This window comes from Cucurbita pepo, chromosome 8, assembly GCF_057944985.1.
Source record: "Cucurbita pepo subsp. pepo isolate OVF chromosome 8, ASM5794498v1, whole genome shotgun sequence".
Classification (NCBI taxonomy): Eukaryota; Viridiplantae; Streptophyta; class Magnoliopsida; order Cucurbitales; family Cucurbitaceae; genus Cucurbita; species Cucurbita pepo.
The window spans coordinates 5166803-5188607 of NC_141805.1; the positions used below are offsets into that span (position 1 = coordinate 5166803).

The window sequence follows — 21805 nt, forward strand, 5'->3', positions numbered from 1 at the left end:
AGGTAATATTAAAACTTTTGTTATTATTATTTATATTATATATTGTTAATAAATAATATATATTTATGGGAATTTATAAAATATATAGATATATTAATGTAAAAGCATCATAGAAATGTGATATTTAGAAAATGAAACTTTGGGTATGCCTAAAACTCGGTGGTAGTAACTGAAATGGAGTTTTTGGGGAGTTTTTGAGGGTCCCAACGGGGCGCTTCCCCCAAACGTCCCGTCGGCCCACGTCGAGGTCGACAACAAATCCCAACACCTCAGTCAATCAAACACATCAATCGCAATGGAAATTGAGCTATGAAAATCTCCGGCGGGCCATCATTTTCCACCATTCTCCTTCTCTGACGTTGCCATTCAAATTCCCCTTCTCTCTCCCTCTGCCACGTGCTCCTCTTCTCAACTTCCTCTCCATTTTCGTCTCCCCCTCACGGAACCCCCCTCCTCCTATTCCGCTCTAATGCGATTCACAACGGACTTGTTTCGGTTCTTCTAAATCTCTACACAAATCCAGAGAATTGTTTCTCTTTTGTTGCTTCTTCGTTACAAAAGGAAGCTAACTTTGTTTCTGCATATTTTACCAATCAAAAGCTCTGGCTATTCGCATTTATCGGTTCACCCCAGATCCGAAAATTCCTCTTCTCTGCCCCCTTTCCGCTCTCTCTATCCAGAATCTTTCACGCGTTTTCCCCTAATCCGAAAAGGCTTACCAGTTTTCTCATTGTTCTTACGACTCCCTAAAAGTATTTGTGTTTTGGGTGTTTTAGTTTTTCGAGTTGGATGCAAACTGATGTTCAACTGATCACATCCCTCAAATTAGAATTTCTCGGGCTCGCCGTTTGAATGGGGTGGAGTAGGTGTTTCCCATTTGGGAATTTTCTTTCCGCTTTGCATTGGTTGGAACTGGATTGATTGATTACCTTCCTTAAGGTGTTTTTTCTTTTGTCTTCCATTCTCACTCTCTCTGGGAAGTTTGTTTATCGGGCTTGTGAAGATCTTTTCTATTTCATTTTGAGAGGGGATCTGGATTTTATCTCGTTCTTTTCCAGTTTTGAGAAATTTTCAAGCTGTCCATGCGTTATATTCCTGGCAGTGAATCATTAGAGAACACTTTGGATTCTTGTTGCGAGAAGATTATACATTCTTTAAGTTATACATGATTATTTAAAGAGCGGATGTTGTTTCTTCTTCTATGCCATTGAGACTGTTGGAGGAAGGAATTGGGTTTTGTTTTGGACTTCTGGTAGAGAAATTTGTAGGATTGGATATCCTGTTGAGACTCTGAGGTGGAAGTATGGGCTGCATTTGCTCTAAAGGAATTCCATCAGACGACTATGTTGCTGAGAATCATTCCAAAGAAAGACATTTGAAGACTAATAGATCTTCCAGGCATCTAGGGGCTTCATTGAGGAAAGAAGAACCGGTGTTGCATGCTGATGGAGGGCAAAGTGATGCAATGGCGCGATTGATAACAAACCATCATGGTGAAGAAGATGCTGGATCAACATCTGAATCGGATGATGTTGAGAAGGCAGCACCCATTGAGAAAGCTGCCACTGCCAAGTCACTGCGTCAAGAACGACCAACTATGGAAGATGGAGGAAAGAGAGTAGGAGTACATAATAGTAATGCAACACCTAGAATAACCAATGTTGTTAATGGGGAAAAGGGGGCTTTGGTTATTGCTGGATGGCCTTCTTGGCTGGCATCTGTGGCTGGAGAAGCAATCAATGGATGGGTTCCTAGAAAGGCAGACTCTTTTCAGAAGTTGGATAAGGTTGGTAGGATTTCGATTTTGTACCTTTACTTTTAGTTTTAGTTGTTATACTGTTTATATTTCTTATCTTTAGGTTTGTACTTGTTTTATTTTTATCTGTTTAGCCAGAGTTGTCTTATAAGATATTTCTTGAGTACCTTTATCGCTAGGGTTCTTCTTCAGAATTGGAATTTCCTCATAGAGGCTTAGATTTATAGCCATGGTGTTTGTCTGTTCATTTTTAAAATCAGTGATTTCTACTTCTCTTTACCATGCTATGAGTTATATCTTTTCGTAATGTGTGCGCTGGCTATTGCTTTACAGATGAGTCCTTGAAATCAAATTTATTGCACCAACTAAGATAGGTATATTTTTTGTAATCCCTTTTATGGGAAATGAATCAATTAATTTCTATAATGAAAATTACTGATAAGAATGGACTAGGCAATACTCCAAAAATTTCTTATACGAAAACAACCATTATCTGTCCCAGAACACATACCCAAGGCTTTGAAACCATAGGGAGAATGGACTGAATTCAAATTATATTGTTGGAAGAAAGAAAAATACTACTTCTTGTTTAATATAACCAATTATTCAGCACATTGGGGCCATACCAAAAGAGTAATCTAAAAATTTCCACTGTTAACTATTTTATATGGGAAATGAAATGTTGAAGTAATCAGATATGTTTCTTGGATCTTTTATTTCTTTTTCCTCAAGATTTCTATCATGGTTCAAAAGTTTGAAATTCAAGTCTTTAATGGCCATCAACTTGAAATATAAATATGTACAAGTTTCTCAAGTTGAAATTGTATAGTTTCAAGTAGTAGCCAGGTTGCATCATACCTTAATGTTGTTATAGAAACATGATGATCTTTAAGGGCGTTGAAAGTTTTTGGGAGGAAGTTCCATGTGGGGAGAGAGAATCATCATCTTTTGCACCTCCAATTTGCTGATGATATGATCTACTTTTGTTTGGTTGGGTTAGAGTCTTAGCCATATTTTGTCAATGTTTGAGCTTGTTTCTGGTCTTAAAGATTAACAAATCTAAGACTGTGCTTCTGGGCATCAACTCTGGGGTGGGCAAATTTAATTCTTAGGCTTCCTTGGTTGTGGGGTGGCCACTCCTTACCTTGGTCTCCATTTAGGTTATAGTTTTAGGTGTTTCGTTTTGGAATCCTGTTGAGTAAAGGATCTAAAGGAGGATGGCTTCTTGGAAGGCCCTTTTTTGAAGGGATGGAGAAGAACTCTTATCTTATTTATGCTTAGTGGGATTTTGATTTACTTCCAGTTTTTTTTTTTTTTGCAAGAGCCTTGAGAAAATTATGATGGATTTTCTGTGGGAACAAGTGGGGGGGTCTTGTTGTTGCTAAATGCTTATGATGTTTCCCTCTGAAATCAAACTCTACAGTAAAAGGTTATTATGAATAAGTATGGTCCTCATACGTTCGATTGGGGCCTTGGGTCAAAGATTTAAAGGCCCTTATAGGCATCCTTGGAAAGTGATCATTGGGTTTTCCCTCGTTTTACAAATTTGTTTAGTGTTGTGTTTGGGATCGCTTGAGTACTCTTTCTTGGGAGGATTTCTGGGGGAACTAGACCTCTGTATCTTCTTTATTTTCATCTTTATCATCTCTCATCTTTGAGGTTGTGCCCTGTTTCTTTGACTTTCCCCTCTTCTGGTTCTTCTGACTCATTTGACTGTCATTTAAAGGACTTTGTTTGATAAGGAGGCTCTAGACGTTGCTACTTTAATCTCCTTGTTGGATAATGTTTGTGTTTGGCTGGTGAGTTGGGATATTCGATGTTAATCACCAGATCTTTCAAAGGGTTCTTGTGGTTGTTTCTTTAACCACTTGTGTAGCCCTTGCCCCTTTACCCCCAACTCACCAGCCAAACACAAACATAGGGGTTGGAAAGCTTTTGAGGACTTGGATCATCTGCACTTAAGATACCAATTTTCAAGATTTTGAATGGTTTTGTTTGAGGCCTTTTGGAGTTTGTTTGACCCATAGAGGGAGTGTTGTCTAATGTTCGAGGGAGACCTATTTCATTCTTCTTGTTGATAGAAGGGTAGGGTTTTCTGGAGGACTAGTTTGTTTGCTGCTTTTTATGGAGCATTTGGCATCTGATTATCCCTTGGGATATCAAGGACTTTCTCACCATGTATCGTTCGGTCACCCTTTTAAGGAAACCAAAGCTATGTTGTGGATTCATCATCCAAGCCTTTCTTTGGGTTCCTTAGAAGGAACGTAATCGACGTTTTTTTTTAAACAGCAAGCAGTCCTTTGATATGATCTTTGATGTAGTTATTTATTATGCTATTTCTTGGTGTAGATGATCAAATCTCTATACTTCTTATAGCCACATTTCTCTTTTAGCCAATTGAGACAGCCTCTTGTAATCACTGTGAATGTTCTTTCCCTTTTTACAAATTTCACATATCAATGAAATTGTTTCTTCTAAAAAAACAAAAAAAAAGAATAAGTGGAGCATTTGGATAGAGAGAAGCAATAGGAACTTTAGGGGCGTGGGGTGATTTTTGGACGAGATTTGGTCCGTATTTAGATTTAATGTCTTGCTCTGGGCGTTGTGTCTAAGGAGTTTTAATTCGTTAAGCCTTATTCTTTGAAATGGGGCCCTTTTTTTGTTTGTTAGGATAGGCCCTATTTGGCTCCTTTTGAGCTACTATTTGTAGGTCCTCCTGGTGTTCTGGCCATTGTCGGCCCTTTTCTATTCTTCCATTTTTTTTTTCAGTTAAAGCTTGGATGTTCGATTAAAAAAAGTTTGAAGGAGATACAAAGTGTAACCTACTTTGATGCCTCTCTTTGGTGTTTTATTTGATTTTGATATTAACTTTTGTCAGCAACTATCCATTATCCATAAATATGCCTCTCTTTGGTGTTTTATTTGTTTTTGTTTGGCTCTGTCCGTGCAGATCCTTTTTTGTTGGCCTTGTTTTTGCACTTTTATTTATCTGAAATAATAGCTGTTTTATTTTTTAAAAGTATAATATTGTGGCGAGCATGCCATTTTTGTATTTCTTCTTTCATTTGAATGAACTACATTTCTCTACTTCAAGGATGGAAGAGAAACTAAATTCAAATCTCAAATACCAAAGTGTTAGTTTTTGAAAAATCAAGGACCAAATTGAAACTAAGTTCAAATCCATGGACCAAACGTATATTTTTATCCTAGAAAAACTAAGCAAAATAGGGGGGGAATAGTTGGTTTTAAGTGGAATAACATGTTCTGTGTATTCAACAATGTACAAGCTAATTACAAATAAGGAAAAGAGATCCATTCTCATAACAAATAAGGAAAACAACAAAATTAAAAATATCATAATTATAGAATGTCAACAACAAAGATTTACTACTAATTTTCATTTATTAGAAATGCCAACACATACAATGGTACAATACTTTGTTGATTGACGCAAATGAAAGAAACTATTCAGTAATGAAAAGTTGTATCCAAGGAGGTTTTTATTTTTCTTTCTCATCTTTTTGGACATTTTGTCTACATTATTTAAATGCGATCGGTAATACTACCACCTTTTAGTTAGTCAGATACCTCCAAAGAGTTTAACATGATTGTCACCTATTCTCTTTCTTCTTTCATATACTTTTTATACTTGAGCCTGTTTCTTTCCAGGGTTGTTCTTGCTGCTCAAAAGTTTCTATTTTTGATACAAAACAGATATTTCATTGCTGCTAAAAAAATATGAAATTTAATATAGAACTGTCTGTTTGTTGACATGTATATCTTGGCCTTTACATTCCAATTCTTTTTTGGATATCCTGAACGTAGATTGGACAAGGAACATACAGCAGCGTGTACAGGGCCCGCGATATTGAAACAAACAAGATTGTTGCGTTGAAGAAGGTGCGATTTGCTAATATGGATCCTGAAAGTGTTCGTTTCATGGCCAGGGAAATCCTCATCCTGCGAAGGCTTGACCACCCCAATGTTATGAAGCTTGAAGGTCTTATTACTTCAAGGGTTTCTGGCAGTCTATACCTAATATTTGAGTACATGGAACATGATCTTGCAGGGTTGGCGGCAACCCCAGGGATCAAGTTCACTGAATCGCAGGTGATTTACTTTTCCCTGCTATTGTGACAACTTGGATAATTAAGGAACAATGGTAAATGGAAATCTCGATGGCAGGAACTCAGGAACAAACATGATAAAGAGTAAGTAAAGACATTTTTGCATGCACACGGTGTTCGAAAACATGCGTTTAGATGATATTAAAATTGTAAGGTTGTAGTGCAGGGTTGACTGTGGAATGTAATTGTGTACATATATCCTGCGTCAAGAGTAATACTGAAAAAACCAATGATGTGCCGGCATATCTTAGTCTTTTATTTATGTTTTTTGCTTAAATAAATAAATCACTGATTTCATTCAAAGGTTAGTGAAAAAGAAAAAAGAATTATAAGTCCTATAAAGGTTCTAAATGTGGATACTATTACTATTTTCTTTGATAGGAAGTGAAATTTTCAGCTGTAGATATTAGAGTATGAGAACCCATACTTACATCCCTCCATGCAAATACAAGAAATGAATTTTTTCGTTGTTTCTCAATGTATAATTTTTATGATTAAAACTGGTGGGAAGAATGCTGAGAGCCTTCTAATTTAATAATCATCAAAAGGCTATAATCACAAAAACATTTCCGAAGCAACTGACGGATACTTCAGTTTAGGTGAATGGTTTGTGAGGTTCCTTCTCATAATAGTGTTTCAACTGACCATGAAAATGTGAGGATTTATGCTTGTTCAATCCGTATGATACAGTACCTTTTTCCAAAGGTATAAAAGGGAAGATGAATTTGAAATCAATGAGTTGTACCTTAATTCATTTGTATAGCAATGGTAATGATTCAAGACTGAATCTAGACTTAATATGCCTGTTTCATATTAATGTGCAGATAAAATGCTATATGCAACAGCTGCTTTGTGGCCTTAAACATTGCCATGCCCAGGGAATTTTGCACCGTGACATCAAGGGATCAAATCTTCTGATTGATAATAATGGTACTCTAAAGATAGGTGATTTTGGTCTATCAACCTTTTTCCGTTCCCGACAAAAGCAGCCCCTTACAAGTCGCGTGGTAACGTTGTGGTATCGACCGCCTGAGCTTTTGCTTGGTGCAACGGACTATGGAGTTTCTGTAGATTTGTGGAGTACTGGTTGCATTCTTGCAGAACTGTATGCTGGGAAGCCTATCATGCCTGGAAGAACAGAGGTATCATCTATCTAATGGCCTTTTATGCAATTAACTCAAAGCAATATGCATTCACTTGGCCCCTAAAGTTGAACGGTGTTTGTTCCTACTTATTATCTTTTTGACATAGTTTCAAATGCATGAGCCATGCTCTGCCAAAGAAATTCAAGAGCGATGAATGTAGATCAAATGCTTGCTAGAAATTAGAAATATTTCTTTCGTCATGTCTGCCACTGTTGGTATTAAATGCAAGAAGTATGGTTCATTGCTATGATACGGCAGTGATGTATATTGCAAATAATCAGAGGGAATAAACAAAAAATGGAATGTTCTTTGTGCAAAACTTATGGTAGTTTTTTTTGCACTCTTCTGACACAACGGGTTTCTGAAACCTGGTTTATAGATGTGCATACTATACTTGAAACCACCTTTTCTGTCCATTTTCTTCTTCATGGCCACCCCCTGTGGGTTTTAAACATCTGCTCTTAATGTCCCTGTTTTGGCATTCAAAAGAATATTTCTATCCATGCAAGATTTGAAGTTCTAGTTCATGAATCTACTTAAGAACATTGATTTTTCATCAAGTTCTTATTGGTTTCTTTCTTTGTTTTTCTTCATTTCATTTTCCATAAAGATTCTTCTGCGTGCAAGCTTTTGATGTGTACTTCAGTTTGGTTTAATGTTATATTTTTTAATTGCTTTAAATTTTTTGACGCAGCAATTTGATGACCCTTTCATATTTGTCGATGTAAATTGTAATACTAAATGTGCCACCATCAACAGGTGGAGCAACTACATAAGATCTTCAAACTTTGTGGCTCCCCTTCTGAAGAGTACTGGAAAAAATCAAAATTACCTCATGCCACCATCTTTAAACCTCAACATCCTTACAAGCGATGTTTTGCTGAGACATTCAAAGACTTCCCTTCCTCTGCATTGGCCCTTTTGGATGTACTTCTTGCGGTTGAACCCGATGGTCGTGGAACAGCTTCCTCTGCCCTTCAAAGCGAGGTAATCTTCTTTTTCGATGAATATGCTTCGAGGCAAATCTTCTGTTTCCGTTTTTTTTTTCTTTTTTTCTTTTATGAATTTCAGATCTTTAGATTTTTGGGGTATACAAGTTCATGCTTGTCCTGTACTTGGAATATTTAGTTTTTGACGCTGGCAGTATGCTGATGAGATTATCCTGCGCGAACCACTAGAAATTGGACCTGATTGCACATTTTAATTAGAGCTGAATTAATGTTGCGGGTAGAATGTTGTATAAAACAATCGTATTGTTTAAATAAATGTAATTGCAAAAGAAGTTGATGGAAGTTTAAGCCCAAACCAAGTTTATTATAAACCCTCCCAATTATATTTACAAAAAGGAACATTTAATTTAATTTAGACCAAGTTAAAGCAACAAAGCGAGATTATTCAAAAGAGTAAAAGAAGATATTTAATAACTTCAATACAATAAATAGGCCTAATACCCTTTAAGATTACATAAACGAACAGAGCAAGGCCTTCCTTTAAGTATCCAATTCCCATCGAACCTACTAAACCATTTCTTTTAAAATACCTAAGCTGAAGAACTTCAAAAGTAAAAGAACAACATTAGTAGTAGCATGATATTAAATATCTATTAACATGTTAATGTTTCCATCAATATTTCCTTGTCTATGGGTTTTAACATCCACAGAGGGGTGGGTACATATTTCCATTGTTACCATAAATTTTTTGATAAAATATGAAATCCTTTACCACTTTCAGTTTTGGAAGCATTAATGCCACTCCCTTACAAACCCCCGTGCTCTTAACAACACAACTGGTTGTCGAACTGGTTGGAATTCGAACTCTCGGACCAAGTTGTTTGAGATAAAATTATAAATAGCCCCACTGACAGTGAGTACTGAGCTTAAGGATCGCTTAAAGTACTGTTCGGAAACCTTGACATTATCAGAGAGAGATTCCAATTTCCCCTTTTGTATAGAAGAAGGATGGCGTCTTCAGTCTATTACAAATAGTTGAAAGATTGCTAGTTAAAGTCGATGTTTCCATATTGAATCTCTCCACTGGACCCCAGTGGGAGTCTCTGCAACCAAGCTTACTTAATGAGATGGGATGACTTTTAGAAAATGTGTTTTAAGTGCACTTCTTTTCAAAGCATTTCTAAAAGTACTGTTTGCGCTTCTAAAAAATGCTTATGGTTCATTAGAAGTAGACTTCGGCAATTTACAGCAATGATAAAAATGATGGGGGAGAGAGAATCCCTCGTCTAATTCCCGTCGTAGAAATTCGTATATTTGATCTCAATGGAAGGAAGGAAGTGTTATGCTTTTTAACATTGAGCTATGCTCACGTTGGCTAATAATATTACGTTTTGTTTGGCAAAAATAAATTTATCCCTTAATTCTTTCGTCATGTGCTTGATTCTCATGTTACATTTTCTTTCAGTTCTTTACTACAAAACCGCTTCCATCGGAGCCTTCTACTTTACCAAAGTACCCACCAAGCAAGGAGTTTGATGTTAAGCTTCGTGATGAGGAAAACCGAAGGTACATTCTTTGTGAATTATATATTCAGTTGGTCCCTGGCTTCTCTTTCTAAAATCATCCATTCTTCTATTTTTGCAAAACCAGAAGAAGAGCTCCTATCAGTACAGCACGTGAACATGAAGCAGCTCGAAAGTTTCCGAAAGAACCTAAAGCTATTCCTGCACCAGATGCAAATGCTGAATTGCAGACATCCATACAGGTAATTAGAAGGTTCCAGATGCATTTAATTAGTGTTTTAGAAGAATCTAACTCTAAGTTGAGGACTTATGAATTAGTTCATTTGTGAAATTCAGAAGAAACTAAGGCAGCAGAATCCTTCAAGTGTCAGTGAAAAGTATAATCCTGAAGAGGACGGAGGTTCTGGCTTTTGCATTGATCCCCCTAAAGAATCAACACAAACTCAACCTAATGCTTCGAGTTCTTCACGAAACATGAACAGGAGTCGGGGTGATACTCCAGGAGGTTTTTCAGTCGGGGAAAAGGGCGCAGAACTTAGGAAACAAAGATCTTATATGCACCATGGTTCTGGACAGTTATCCCGGTATTCCAATTCCGTTGCAGGTCAAGGCGGTTTGCAATTCAGCTGTGGTGGAGAAAGTAGTAGTAATTCACGTTGGCCAGAAGAGTGTTTTAATGTGTCATATAACCATTTCAATGGTGGCGAATCTTCAGAAAAGCATGAATGGTCTCACCATTTACTAGAAAGTCCGAAGTCTTCTTATAAGATAGATGATCAGTCATCTGGAAAAGAGTCTGCTATGGTAAAGTATCCAGTGATATTAATATCATTCTTTGCTTAAGCTGTATGGTCCATTTTTGATAAAGCATTCTATGATCTTCTAAAGTTTTTATCGCTAACAATTTTCTGTCTTTCATCAGAATTACGCCCCGAAAAAGAGAATTCATTATTCAGGACCCTTGATGCCTCCTGGTGGAAACCTTGAGGAAATGTTAAAAGAGCACGAGAAACAAATCCAGCATGCGGTACGTAAGGCTCGTATAGACAAAGCGAAGACAAGAAAGACATACAATGACAAAAGTCTATCGGAGTCATTGCTTCACCATGTGAGAAACGGCAATTGAGCTTTAAAACTGTCGAAAGTTCGCCCAAGCAGGACAGAGAAGCTCATGTAGAACAGCATTGTTTAAATGTTGGTGAGACTTCCATATGGAAGTTCATGAAGTTTGCACAAGCTGCAAGGAGGTACGGTTGAGTAGTTTCAAGTAGTTTCGTCGACCGTACTTGAGAGTTCAGATGTTAATACACATTTAATGAAGAAAGACAATGAAATCCATTCAAAATGGGTTTCAGATCCAGAAATTGATAGAGGTCTGTCTCCTTGGCACGGATGAGTTGCTAAGGAATTCTTTGTACAGCCTAACATGTTTTTCTAATCAGTTTTATGTGTTGTAAAGGGTACAGTACAGTAGGGGTTCTCCAAATTGAAGTTTTCCCCCCTCCACATGCCTTATTGTTTTTGAAACACTTGGTCAAATACAACCACTACAGAGCTGCTAAACAGAGTTGTTACGATGATCAACTTGTTCTTGTTCACCTATTCACTCCTAATTATGTGACATTTGGCTCAATATTTACTCTGAATATGAATTTTTGGATTTGGGAAAATTGTGCATCATGGAAAACAGTGCTTTAAGAACTTCCATTGATGGAAGCCGAGGAAATGAGCATTGGATGGAGAAGGATCTTCCATTGACGAAGTTCAAAAGCAATCTGTGATTGCCTTTGTTGATTTGTTCTGAGGGTTATCTCTTTCTTGTTGATTTGCTTTATGTAATTTGTCTGTGTGTATTTGTGTGGATGTAAATTGATTAAGATGTGATTAATTTGTGTGCCTACGTTTGTTTGCTTAATGTGGGCGTTAGGTGAGAAAGTTTTGAACAAGATTATTTTTCTGGCCAACAATCATATAAAAAAAAAAGAAAAAAAGAAAAAAAAAGAGGGGTACCTAGTACATCTTGAGGACACGATTTAAGAGAATAAAATTAGACTACTTAGTGAATTTTTGTACTTGTTTAAGATTCCTCATGTTTTTCAGGTGATGAGAAGGAGCTAGTCGAGGATGGAGGTATGCCAATTCTTTTAATTCTGCTTTGTAGTTAGGTGGGATAAAAATTAGAACCCTTGAACTATGCTTATAAGTATTGCTAGTACTTATGATTACGTAAGGAGGTTGTAATCAAATCTCTATCACGAACCAATTTCAAATTTAGAGGTACCAAGGTTAAAACTGTCTTAGGGATAGTGTTAACATTAAGGGAGAGAAGATTAATCAATCAACAAACTTAGGGCACATTGGCTAGTGTGATTGACACTACAAAAGAAAAAAGAAAAGATATCGTATCATATCTTCTCCATCTCCTACTCGAACAATGATTTTTTATTCAACTTAAATTAGGTTGTTAGATCTCCCTCTTCAAAATTTTAAACCAAGAATCACAACATGCAGAGTGAGTGAAAAAGATGATAAAAAATTTCTTTTTTGAGAGACTGAAAATTTAAACATCAAACATATATACATATATACATAATATAAAACATAAGTTTGAACTATTAAAAAAAAAAAAAAAAAAAAACCACAATCGAGACAAAAATATTGGAAGGAGACTAAGACTCAATCTACCTCCCTTTAAAGTTGCAGAACTCTAGACCACTTTTGTCCTTACAAGCAACTAGGATAAGTATAAAATATTTTTAGGTTCATATCCTAGCTAAGTACTACTTTCTAAGCTTGAAGTTCCTATGTCTTAATTCTCTAGCATATGAGACCCTATTAGGGTCCTTAGTAGTTCACCTAAGCTAAGCAACCTATCTAGGGTGAATTGGCTAGTCATCTTGCTCACCTTGCTTGCCTTACTTAAGCTACTTTGCCTAAACGTGTACATTGCAACGCCCGTTAGGTTTAATATATATATAAAAGAAAAAATGTTAGTAGTCAGATTTATCTTTTTCATTTTTCTCTTATCGAACAATATTAATCTGTTGCAATTATTTAAATATGTAATAGAAATTAGCAGTCCATTAAAACTCGCAAGAACACTCTCACTTAAATTTAAATGTATAGATAGATTAGAAAGAGATGAAGATTTGGAAAACAGATCCAAATGAAAAAAAAAAAAATACAGATGATAGAAAGGAAAGATTTGGGAAGAAGAATTTATTGGTCATATTTGTGAATTTAAAGGTTAACAAAATTAAAGGAAGAAGAAGAAAAGAATTTAAAGGTTAACCGAATTAAAGGAAGAAGAAGAAAAGAATTTAAAGGTTAACCGAATTAAAGGAAGAAGAGGAAAAAAAAAAAAAAAAATAGAGATAAGAGAAATGAAAGATTTGGAAAGAGAATTAATTAAAATATGTAACCTACAAGAAAAAATACAAAGATTAGAGAGAGGTCAAATACTGTTAACAAAATAAAAAAAAAAAAAAGAAATCAAAAGTAAAGAAAGAAAGGAGAAATAAGAAAAGATGAGAGAGACCACTTTGTTAACAAAATCAAAAGAAAAGAAATAAAAAAGAAAGAAAGAACAGAGGAATACACAGAAAGAGGAATACACAGAAGAAGATAAAAGAGAGCGGTAAAGAACGAAAAAGGAAATTGCCAAAATACAAAATCAAAAGAAAAAAAATACATAGAAAGAGAAAATAAAAGGGAAGAGTTGGAGTAAAGTAAGAATCTAGAATTGACATCAGGTACAAAATTGGCCGAGAATATCTTGGAACAAAATTTCAAAGACAAAGCCGAAAGAATATTAGAAGACAAGAAAGTATTCACTCTAAATAAAAAATAAAAAATGAAATCTTAATATAAATAGAATATATATGTAATATGTATATATATTTAGATGTATATTATAACGTTCTAAGACTTTATCCATGCAAAGTCTTTAATGCTACATGAAGTCTAGCACATGAACTAGTGTATGAGTTACTTGAACGTGAAATTGATGCCATGGATTCATATAGGTTGGCTTGGATATGAAGGGCAAAACCGAACTTTCATTAAGGATAAATTGTTGACACCAGCTAATCAGGTAGGTGGCCTTACTATAGGATAGATTAAAAATTGTTTGAATTATGATGATGTATGAGTATGCCATGTTGTGATGTATGTTAAATGTACGTTATTATGTTTGGATGCATGACGTACATGTTATATGTGATGCACTTAATGACTTCTATGATGAGTATGATATATGCATGACGATGTTATTAACGTGATGATGTTTTCCATGTTGAACAAGCCTTATGATGTTGTATGCCATATTGCATCATGTCGTAGATCGACATAGGACACAACCTTAAGAGTTAGAAATGATATTAATGTAAATATCCATGAGTAGGTGTTACATTAGAAATGATATTAATGTAAATATCCATGATTAGAAATGATATTAATGTAAATATCCATGAGTAGGTGTTACACAGTGTAACAAAGAGATGAGATTAGAGGGTTGTGTCTTGTGTCAGAAGAGACGTATAATTAGATTTAGAGGGACCTCATGCATATTGTATGTTCATAAGCATAGGGTTACTTCCCTTAGAGATGATGAGTGCGGACGCGCACCGTATGATGAGCGCGAATGCGCACAAGTGCAAATGCACACAGATGAGAGTGTTCACGAGGCACATGACATTATGGGGTTCCACTGACCTCCAGACGTCGCTACAGATTAGCTTGACCAGAGAGTCCAGGGGGTGTGCAAGCGCCCTGGGGATTCACACTCACATGTGTGAGTCGTGTGTAGGGAAATACTACACATCCAATTTGTCCGAGACTGGAGGCCACCCTTAATGTCATGGTAGGCTTAAGAACGCTAGGTACCATGACATTAAGAATGCTAGGTGCCATTATACCAGACTCATCACAAGCACCTAAGCCACCCTAAACCTCCCCCGATACATTACTCAAACTATGTTGCAAGGGACATGGGACTGTCAGGGGCCACCAAGATGCCAAATCTGAATCTCGACCAAAGGAAATGTTGAGACAGTTATAGGGTGAATTTGAATCTCGACTCAAGGAGATGTCGGAGCCACCAAAATGCCAAAATCTAGATCCCAATCTAAAGGGATGTTGGAGTAGTTATAGCTAAATTCAGATCCTTACCCAAAGAAATGTTGGGGCTCCCATGGGCCGATTCTAGAATTTGAATTCTAGTATGAATCAGGGCCGATTCTAGAATTTGAATCCTAGTATGAATCAAGGATATAGGCTTTTAAGTTCATGTCTTGTACCATTGTCTTGGGGGAGTGAGTGTCTAAGGAATAAAACACGAGACTCATAAACCTCAAGATTAAGATAAGACCCAAGACATGTCTTTTGAGTTAGGGCTTACAAGTTATATGCCTTAGTTATATCTCATGTTTTAAGAAGAAATCCTCGGAGATAGAACACAAGAACTTATGAACCCAAGCCCTAAACGTACCATGATACTCAAGTCTATGAGGTACTACTTAGACCCATTCCCAAAATGACCCTAAACTTCTCACCATGTTTCCTCATTCAAATGGGATGTCATGTGTTACAATCGCGGTTTCTAGGCAGTAGATTTGGCGATTGTGCGGCACTCACTCTCAACACTGAGTGAGTCAAGCCTATTTCGAGTTACGTTGCCTGCGGTCGGGCAACGTGAATACAAACCTCGGGTCTCGATTTCAAGAGAAGATTTTAGAAAGCGAGAGAGAGATGTTTTAGAAAGAGAGTTTTGAAAGCAAGAGAGAGAAATTGAAATTGGTGTTATATGGGAATGTAGGCAAAAAAGCAACAACAATGGCTCACTGCATATAACTATCGGATAGGAAAAAGTTGACAGCTGGTCGTATCCCCCTATAGTACATTTTGAGGCATTTCATAACTACCAGGCGTAGTCATGACATCGCCGAAACGTCATACTCTTAAAGAAAACAGAAAAGAAATAATACAACATGAAAGCGATAAAAGAAAGCAATAAAGAAAGCAATAAAGTAGTACAAGGCAAAGGTTTCAGCGTGTCACGGGCATGCGGCCATGGACAACATGCCTTGGACAAGCGTGATCGTGACATCTTCCCCCACTTGATTGGTTGACATCCCTGTCAACCGTCTCATTTCTTCGAACTCTGCAATCTGAGGTGCGGTTGTCTTCAGATCGTCAGCACATTCCCAGCTGATTTCTTCTTCTCGAAGTCCTTTCCACTTGACTAAAAACTCCTGTAAGTTGCTTAGGTTTGCCAATGCGATGGATTCGCTCGGCCAAAATCTCTTCTACTTCTTTCGTACTCGAGTCCTTCATCGTCACTAATGGTCATGTCACTTGGTTGCATTGCTGGTCTTCGTCGTCTGGATGGAATGGTTTGAGGTTATTGACATGGATGACAGGATGAATTCTCATCCATATAGGTAAACTTGGAGACGATATGAAGTCCTTTTAACTTTCTCAATGACTTCAATTGGTCCCTCATATTTTCGCACTAGTAGCTGGTCTCGATTCCCCCAAAATCTAAATTGTTTTGAGCTTGATCATAACTTGGTCACCAGCTTGAAACCCTAATGCTCTTTGTTTGCGGTCTGCCTACTTCTTCATGATTCGGGAGGCTTTGTCCAAGTACGCTCGTGCTATTTCGGAGGTTTGCTTCCACTCTTTGGTGACGTTATACGCTTGAGGGCTTCTCCCAGCATAGGGGTGGTCAATAATGTGGAGCATGAGTGGTTGTCTACCGCATACTACTTCAAAAGGAGTTTTTCTTGTCGACGAGCTTTGTTAGCAATTGAAGCTAAACTGAGCGACATCAAACATTGTACCCAATTCTTCTGTCGTGCATCGATAAAGTGACGTAAGAACTCCTCAAACATACTATTGAACCTTTTGGTTTGTCCGTTGGTTTAGGGGTGATAACTCGTAGACATTTAGGCTCGACCCCAATAGATTGAACAATTCAGTCCAGAAGGTCCATGTGAATCTTGGATCGTGATTGCTAACAATGCTGGTGGGAATGCCCCACAACTTGACTCCGTGTCAAAAAAATAATTGTGCGGTCGCTTCAGCCGAGCATGACTTGCGGGTTGGGATAAATGTTGCATATTTGGAGAATCTGTCAATGATGACCAAGATGGACTCAATTTCTCCTACCTTGTGGAGGTGTGTGATGAAATCCAGAGAAACACTTTCCCATGGTCGGGACGAGACCGGTAGAGGTTTTAGTAGTCCCGCAACTTTGTTTCGTTCAACCTTGTCTTGTTGGTAGATAAGACAGATCTTTGTGAACTGTATCGCATCGTTGCGGAGGTTAGGCCAATAGTACCCTTTTTTAGGAGGGCATAGGTTCTCAGCCACCAATTGTGCCCGCCCATGGTGTGTCGTGACTTTCTTTTAGTAGGAGTCTCCTCAAGTTCCCCGAACGAGGGACGTGAAGACGATTTTCTTTGGTGAAGAGTAAATAGTCTTCGACCCAAAACCGGTGAGTCTTCCCCTCTCTGGCTAGCTGCATGATGGCCTGAGTGGCCGGGTCTTTGGCTAGGTGTTCCTTCATACTTTCTTGTATCGTTCCGCTCAACTTACTTGCTTGTAGATGAGCTAACATGCACAGGGCCGCATGTTCGCTCTTCCGACTTAGGGCGTCTGTAGCTTGGTTTGCCTTACCTGACATGTGTTCGAACTGGAGGTCAAATTCGGCCACACATTCTTGCTAACGCGCTTGTTTTGACGATAACTTGGGTTGATCAAAGAAGTGACATATGGAACTATTGTCTGTCTTGACTACAAACTTGGCTCCGAGGAGGTACTGTCTCCAAGATCATAAGCAGTGGACCACTGCCAGCATTTCTTTCTAGGATGCTGCGTACCTTCTTTCTGTCTCGTTTAGCTTCCGCCTCTCGTATGCAATGGGGTGTCCCTCTTGCAGTAGGACGCCCCCTAGGGTGAAGTCTGAGGCATCCATCTCGACTTTGAAAGGTTTCATCACATCAGCAATCCCCAAAACTGGCCCTTCCATCATAGCGTTCTTGAGGTTGTCCAAGGATTCTTGACACCGTGAAGTCCAGCTCCACTTGTTTCCCTTCTTTAATAGTTTGATCAAGGGCTCTGCGCGCTTTGAGAATCCTTCAATGAATCGATTGTAGTAATTTGCCAACCCAAGGAAGGAGCGCACTTCTGTCATTGAGGAGGGGGTCTTCCACTCCTTGATGGCTTTGACTTTCTCCTCTTTCATACCTACCTTGCCTACTTTATTACGTGTCCAAGGAAGTTGATCCGTTGTTGCTCAAACGTGCATTTTTCCGTCTTCACATATAGTTGGTGTTCTCTCAACTTTTCGAAAACTAACCGCAGGTGATGTTCATACTCTTTCATGGTGGAGCTGTAGACCACTATGTCGTCCAAATAGACTTCCACGAATTTATCGAGATACTCGTGGAAGACTTAGTTCATTAAGGTGTAGAATGTGGCAGGGGCATTAGTCAACCCAAAAGGCATTGTAGAAATAAAAGCTCGCTTTGATACCAATTTGTAAAAATAAAAGCTCGCTCTTATACTAATTTGTTAAAATAACACTCATGAAACTATGAAGGAGATGTCGAGAGGGGAGAGACAAGGAGACAAAGAATTCTGAAAACCCTTTTCTATTGCTCTGTACCTTTTGTTCTCTACTGTTGCTTGCTTTTTACCATGGAAAACAAATTAATTTATAGGTTTTCTATAGGCTAAGAATGGCTCTCCCATAAACCCACTCTTTCTTAAAATGATTATTCGCCTTTCATTTTTTTTTTTCTGTTCGCCTTCTCCTCGACTCAATTTCAAAAACTTACTAAAATTAACAAAATTAAAACTACCTTTCTCATTTAAGTTTATGACTAACAAAACTCCCCCATAAACTTAAATGCTCTATTCAATGATTCCACCTGCGCCGTTTTTGTTTTCTCGAGCTCAGTCGTGGTTTCTTCAATTTCTTCTCCTTGTCCTTGAGCGGCAAACTAAGCTTGTCCTTTTCTGACGAGACTTCATTTGGAGCTTCTCGAGAACAGCCCATTTGAGACACCAACTCCTCATTTACTCAATTTCCTTCGCAAGTCCACAACAACATTTTTCACTTCCATTTTTGCTTCCTCCATTTCGGCTTACTCACGAGTGATTATCTCAATCATGTGTCGTAAATTCACTGCCTCTTGTTGGACCGGATTCAGTTTCACGTCGAGTGAGTCTCTCCGTTGAGTTAGCATCTCTATATCTTTCTCCCCCTTCACTAGCTCGTCCACTAAAGCATCAATCTCCATTAGCAAGCCATTCTCTTTCTCCACGCCTTCTTCAATTTTCTTCACAAGCTCAGAGATTTCCTTCCCATTCTCTTCCTTCTCCTATTTGAGATAGAAAGAATTCTCACTCAGCTTAGTCACTTCCTTCTCTAATCTTTCAACCTTCATTTCTAAATCTTCCTTTTCTTCTTCCATTTTCTCTTCCATTCTCATCCTCTTCCTTCTTTCTTCCTCAAATTGCCTTTCCGGCCATTGGAGCTCTGTCTCTTCGAGCTCGAGCTCTCTGTTATCCGGTTGTTCATCCTTCTTCGTTTTTCTTGTCTCCGCTATCAGGATTTCACCAAATCCGCTGCGTATCACCTCATTTCCAACAGTTTTCACTGTCTCACGACTATCGCCATTGTCTTTCGCGCCGCTGTGTTCTTTTGTTTTCAACTCTTCATTTTGGGCCATCAAGAGAATGTCTCCGTTTGTTGCATCATCTAAGGCTAGGTTGATGGTTTCTTCCACCTTTTCCTCGGCTCGACAATCTCTTGCATAATGACCCATTTTGCCACAATTGTAACATTTTTCGGAGTTACAATCATTCGTATAGTGGCCATATTTTTTACATTTATAACATTGGACGTTGGAATTATATCCTTGACCGTGTCCTTGATTGCGTCCACTTCCACGCCAATTTGCTTGGCTCGACTGTCTCTTTTCCTTATAATTTTCTTCCTGCTACCTTGACCACCTCGACCATTTCCGCGACTTCCTCGACCTCTACCTTGAATATTTTGAGAGTAGAGTACCTTTTCATCTTTTAATGATGCCTTAGTCTGAAGGGCTTGATCGAGTGTCTCCTCCTTTTTCTTCTTACGTTGTTCATGTGCCTCAAGAGAACCGGCGAGCTCATCGACCGTGAACTTCACTAGGTCATTTGACTCTTCCATCACACATATAACATTCTCGAAGTTGTCAGTTAACGAACTCAAGATTTTCTCCACAATCCGCGTCTCGGGTAACATTTCTCCATTTCTATTTAGTTGATTTGCCACGGTCTGTATGCGTGTAATGTAGTCAAATACATTTTCTGACTCCTTCATCTTCATGCTCTCCAACTCGCCACGTAGAGTTTGGAGACGCACTAGTTTGACTTGGTCGGTTCCTTTGAACACCTTTTCTAGAGTGTCCCACCCTTCTTCTGAAGTAGTTGCCCTTGCAATCTTCTCAAAGCCCAACTCATCAACAACCCGGAACAACATGTATAATGCTGCCTTATCCTTTGATCGCAATTCCTTTAGCACCTTGTTTTGCGCCGCCGTATAACCTATGGTATCCTTCGGTTCTTCAAAACCTTCTTCGACCACTCCCATGACTCTTGAGAACCGAGAAGAGCTTTCATTTGGATGCTCTAATTCTCGTAGTTTGTCTTCGTTAATCGTAGTAGCAGCATTTGTCCCATCATGTTTGCCATCGGCTCTGATACCAATTTGTAAAAATAAAAGCTTGCTCTGATACTAATTTGTTAAAATAACACTCACGAAACTGTGAAGGAGATGTCGAGAGGGGAGAGACAAGGAGACAGAATTCTGAAAACCCTTTTCTATTTCTCTCTACCTTTTGTTCTCTGCACTTTTGCTCTTTTGCTCTGCAAAATAAATTAATTTAAATATTTTCTAAATGCTAAAAATGGTTACCCCATAGACCCACTCTCTCCTTCATAAAATGATTATTGGCCTTACATTTTTTTTCTTTTGGCCTTTTCCTTCTACGACTCAATTTCAAAAACTTACTCAAATTAACAAAATTAAAAACTACATTTTTCATTTAAGTTTATTACCAACAGACATGATTGGGAATTCAAAGGCCCCATATCTAGTGACACAAGTTGTTTTGGGCACATGTCCCTCGGCAATCCGAACTTGATAATATCCCGACCTTAGGTCGAGTTTCGAGAAGTACTTAGCGTCATGTAGTCGATTGAACAAGTCGATGATGATGGGTAGAGGTTATTTAGTCGATCGAACAAGTCGCTGAAGACTACCATTCTTCTTCTTCTGAAATAACACTGGGGCTCCATAGGGGGCTTTTGCAGGTCTGATGAACCTGGCAGTAAGTAGTTCATCCAGCTACTTTCGTAGCTCTGCTAACTCAGGTGGAGCCATTCTATAGGCATTCTTTGTTAGATAAAAGCCTGTTGGTTTCCTTATTTCGGTTTACACGTTTTAATTAGTTTGATTAAATATTTTCCTTTGACCATTTGACAAACACATCGAATGGATTACCAATTTTGTAGGCCGCCATTTGAAAAGAAATGACACAGATTTAGTTGGCCACTCTTCAGCATTTTTATGATAGTTAATTGTTTAAATAGGTGAATCTGTTGACAAGAAAAAATAACCTCCTTTTTAGCCAATCAAATTGCAATTCTCTCTCTCTGTTCTTTTTACACGTTTTATTTTCTTCCAACGACTTTCCTCTCTCTTCCTTCAAACGATTTCCTCTCACACCAGAAAAGGATTTTCCTCTAATTGTCTAAAAACAACAAGTGGTATCAGAGCCCGGTTGAAGCCATCGGTGGTATATCATTACGGAAGAGAACACACAGGTCTCAGGTTCGAGTAGAAGAAAATGCAAAGTGCGAAAATACACACATCGTGGGGTCCATCCCGAGCAGGCTTGCTCACTCCTCCGCGCCGCCGCCAAGTGCCGGCATCTCCATCACCACCACGAAGAGGCCGACATCGTGATGACGGACGTCGGGTTGTCGTTGAGCGAGTGATCAGGGAGACGACAACCGCCATCGTTTAGTACCCTATGCAAACAAGGTCCAACTACAATGAGTGGGCCTTGTTGATGCGCGTCAACCTACAGGCGCAAGGGTTATGACACGCCGTAGAGCCAAAGGGAGGAGAAACGATCGAGTATCGGGAGGATCGACTGGCGTTTGCCGCCATATTACGATCTGTGCCCCCAGAGATGCTGGCATCTCTCTCCACCAAGCGCACCGCGCAATCGTCCTGGGAGGGAAT

At 38.4% G+C, this 21805-nt stretch overlaps 1 protein-coding gene across 1 annotated transcript; it reads left to right on the forward strand.

Moving 5' to 3' along the window:
* Positions 1-272: 272 nt before the first annotated feature.
* Positions 273-11389, forward strand: LOC111784610 (putative serine/threonine-protein kinase At1g09600). Its single transcript, XM_023665262.2, has 8 exons — positions 273-1786; positions 5582-5866; positions 6708-7025; positions 7788-8015; positions 9444-9544; positions 9629-9743; positions 9838-10305; positions 10424-11389. The coding sequence occupies exons 1-8, from the start codon at positions 1304-1306 to the stop codon at positions 10625-10627; spliced, it is 2202 nt and encodes a 733-aa protein (XP_023521030.2). The 5' UTR covers positions 273-1303; the 3' UTR covers positions 10628-11389.
* The last annotated feature ends 10416 nt before the right edge of the window (positions 11390-21805 follow it).

What these genes read in the sequence shown, in the direction of transcription:
- LOC111784610 (XM_023665262.2), top strand. Translation starts at nt 1,304, where the DNA reads ATGGGCTGCATTTGCTCTAAAGGAATTCCATCAGACGACTATGTTGCT. An exon ending in TCAAGTTCACTGAATCGCAG is followed by an intron (nt 5,867 to 6,707) that starts GTGATTTACTTT and finishes ATTAATGTGCAG; the next exon opens with ATAAAATGCTATATGCAACA. An exon ending in CTGGAAAAGAGTCTGCTATG is followed by an intron (nt 10,306 to 10,423) that starts GTAAAGTATCCA and finishes GTCTTTCATCAG; the next exon opens with AATTACGCCCCGAAAAAGAG.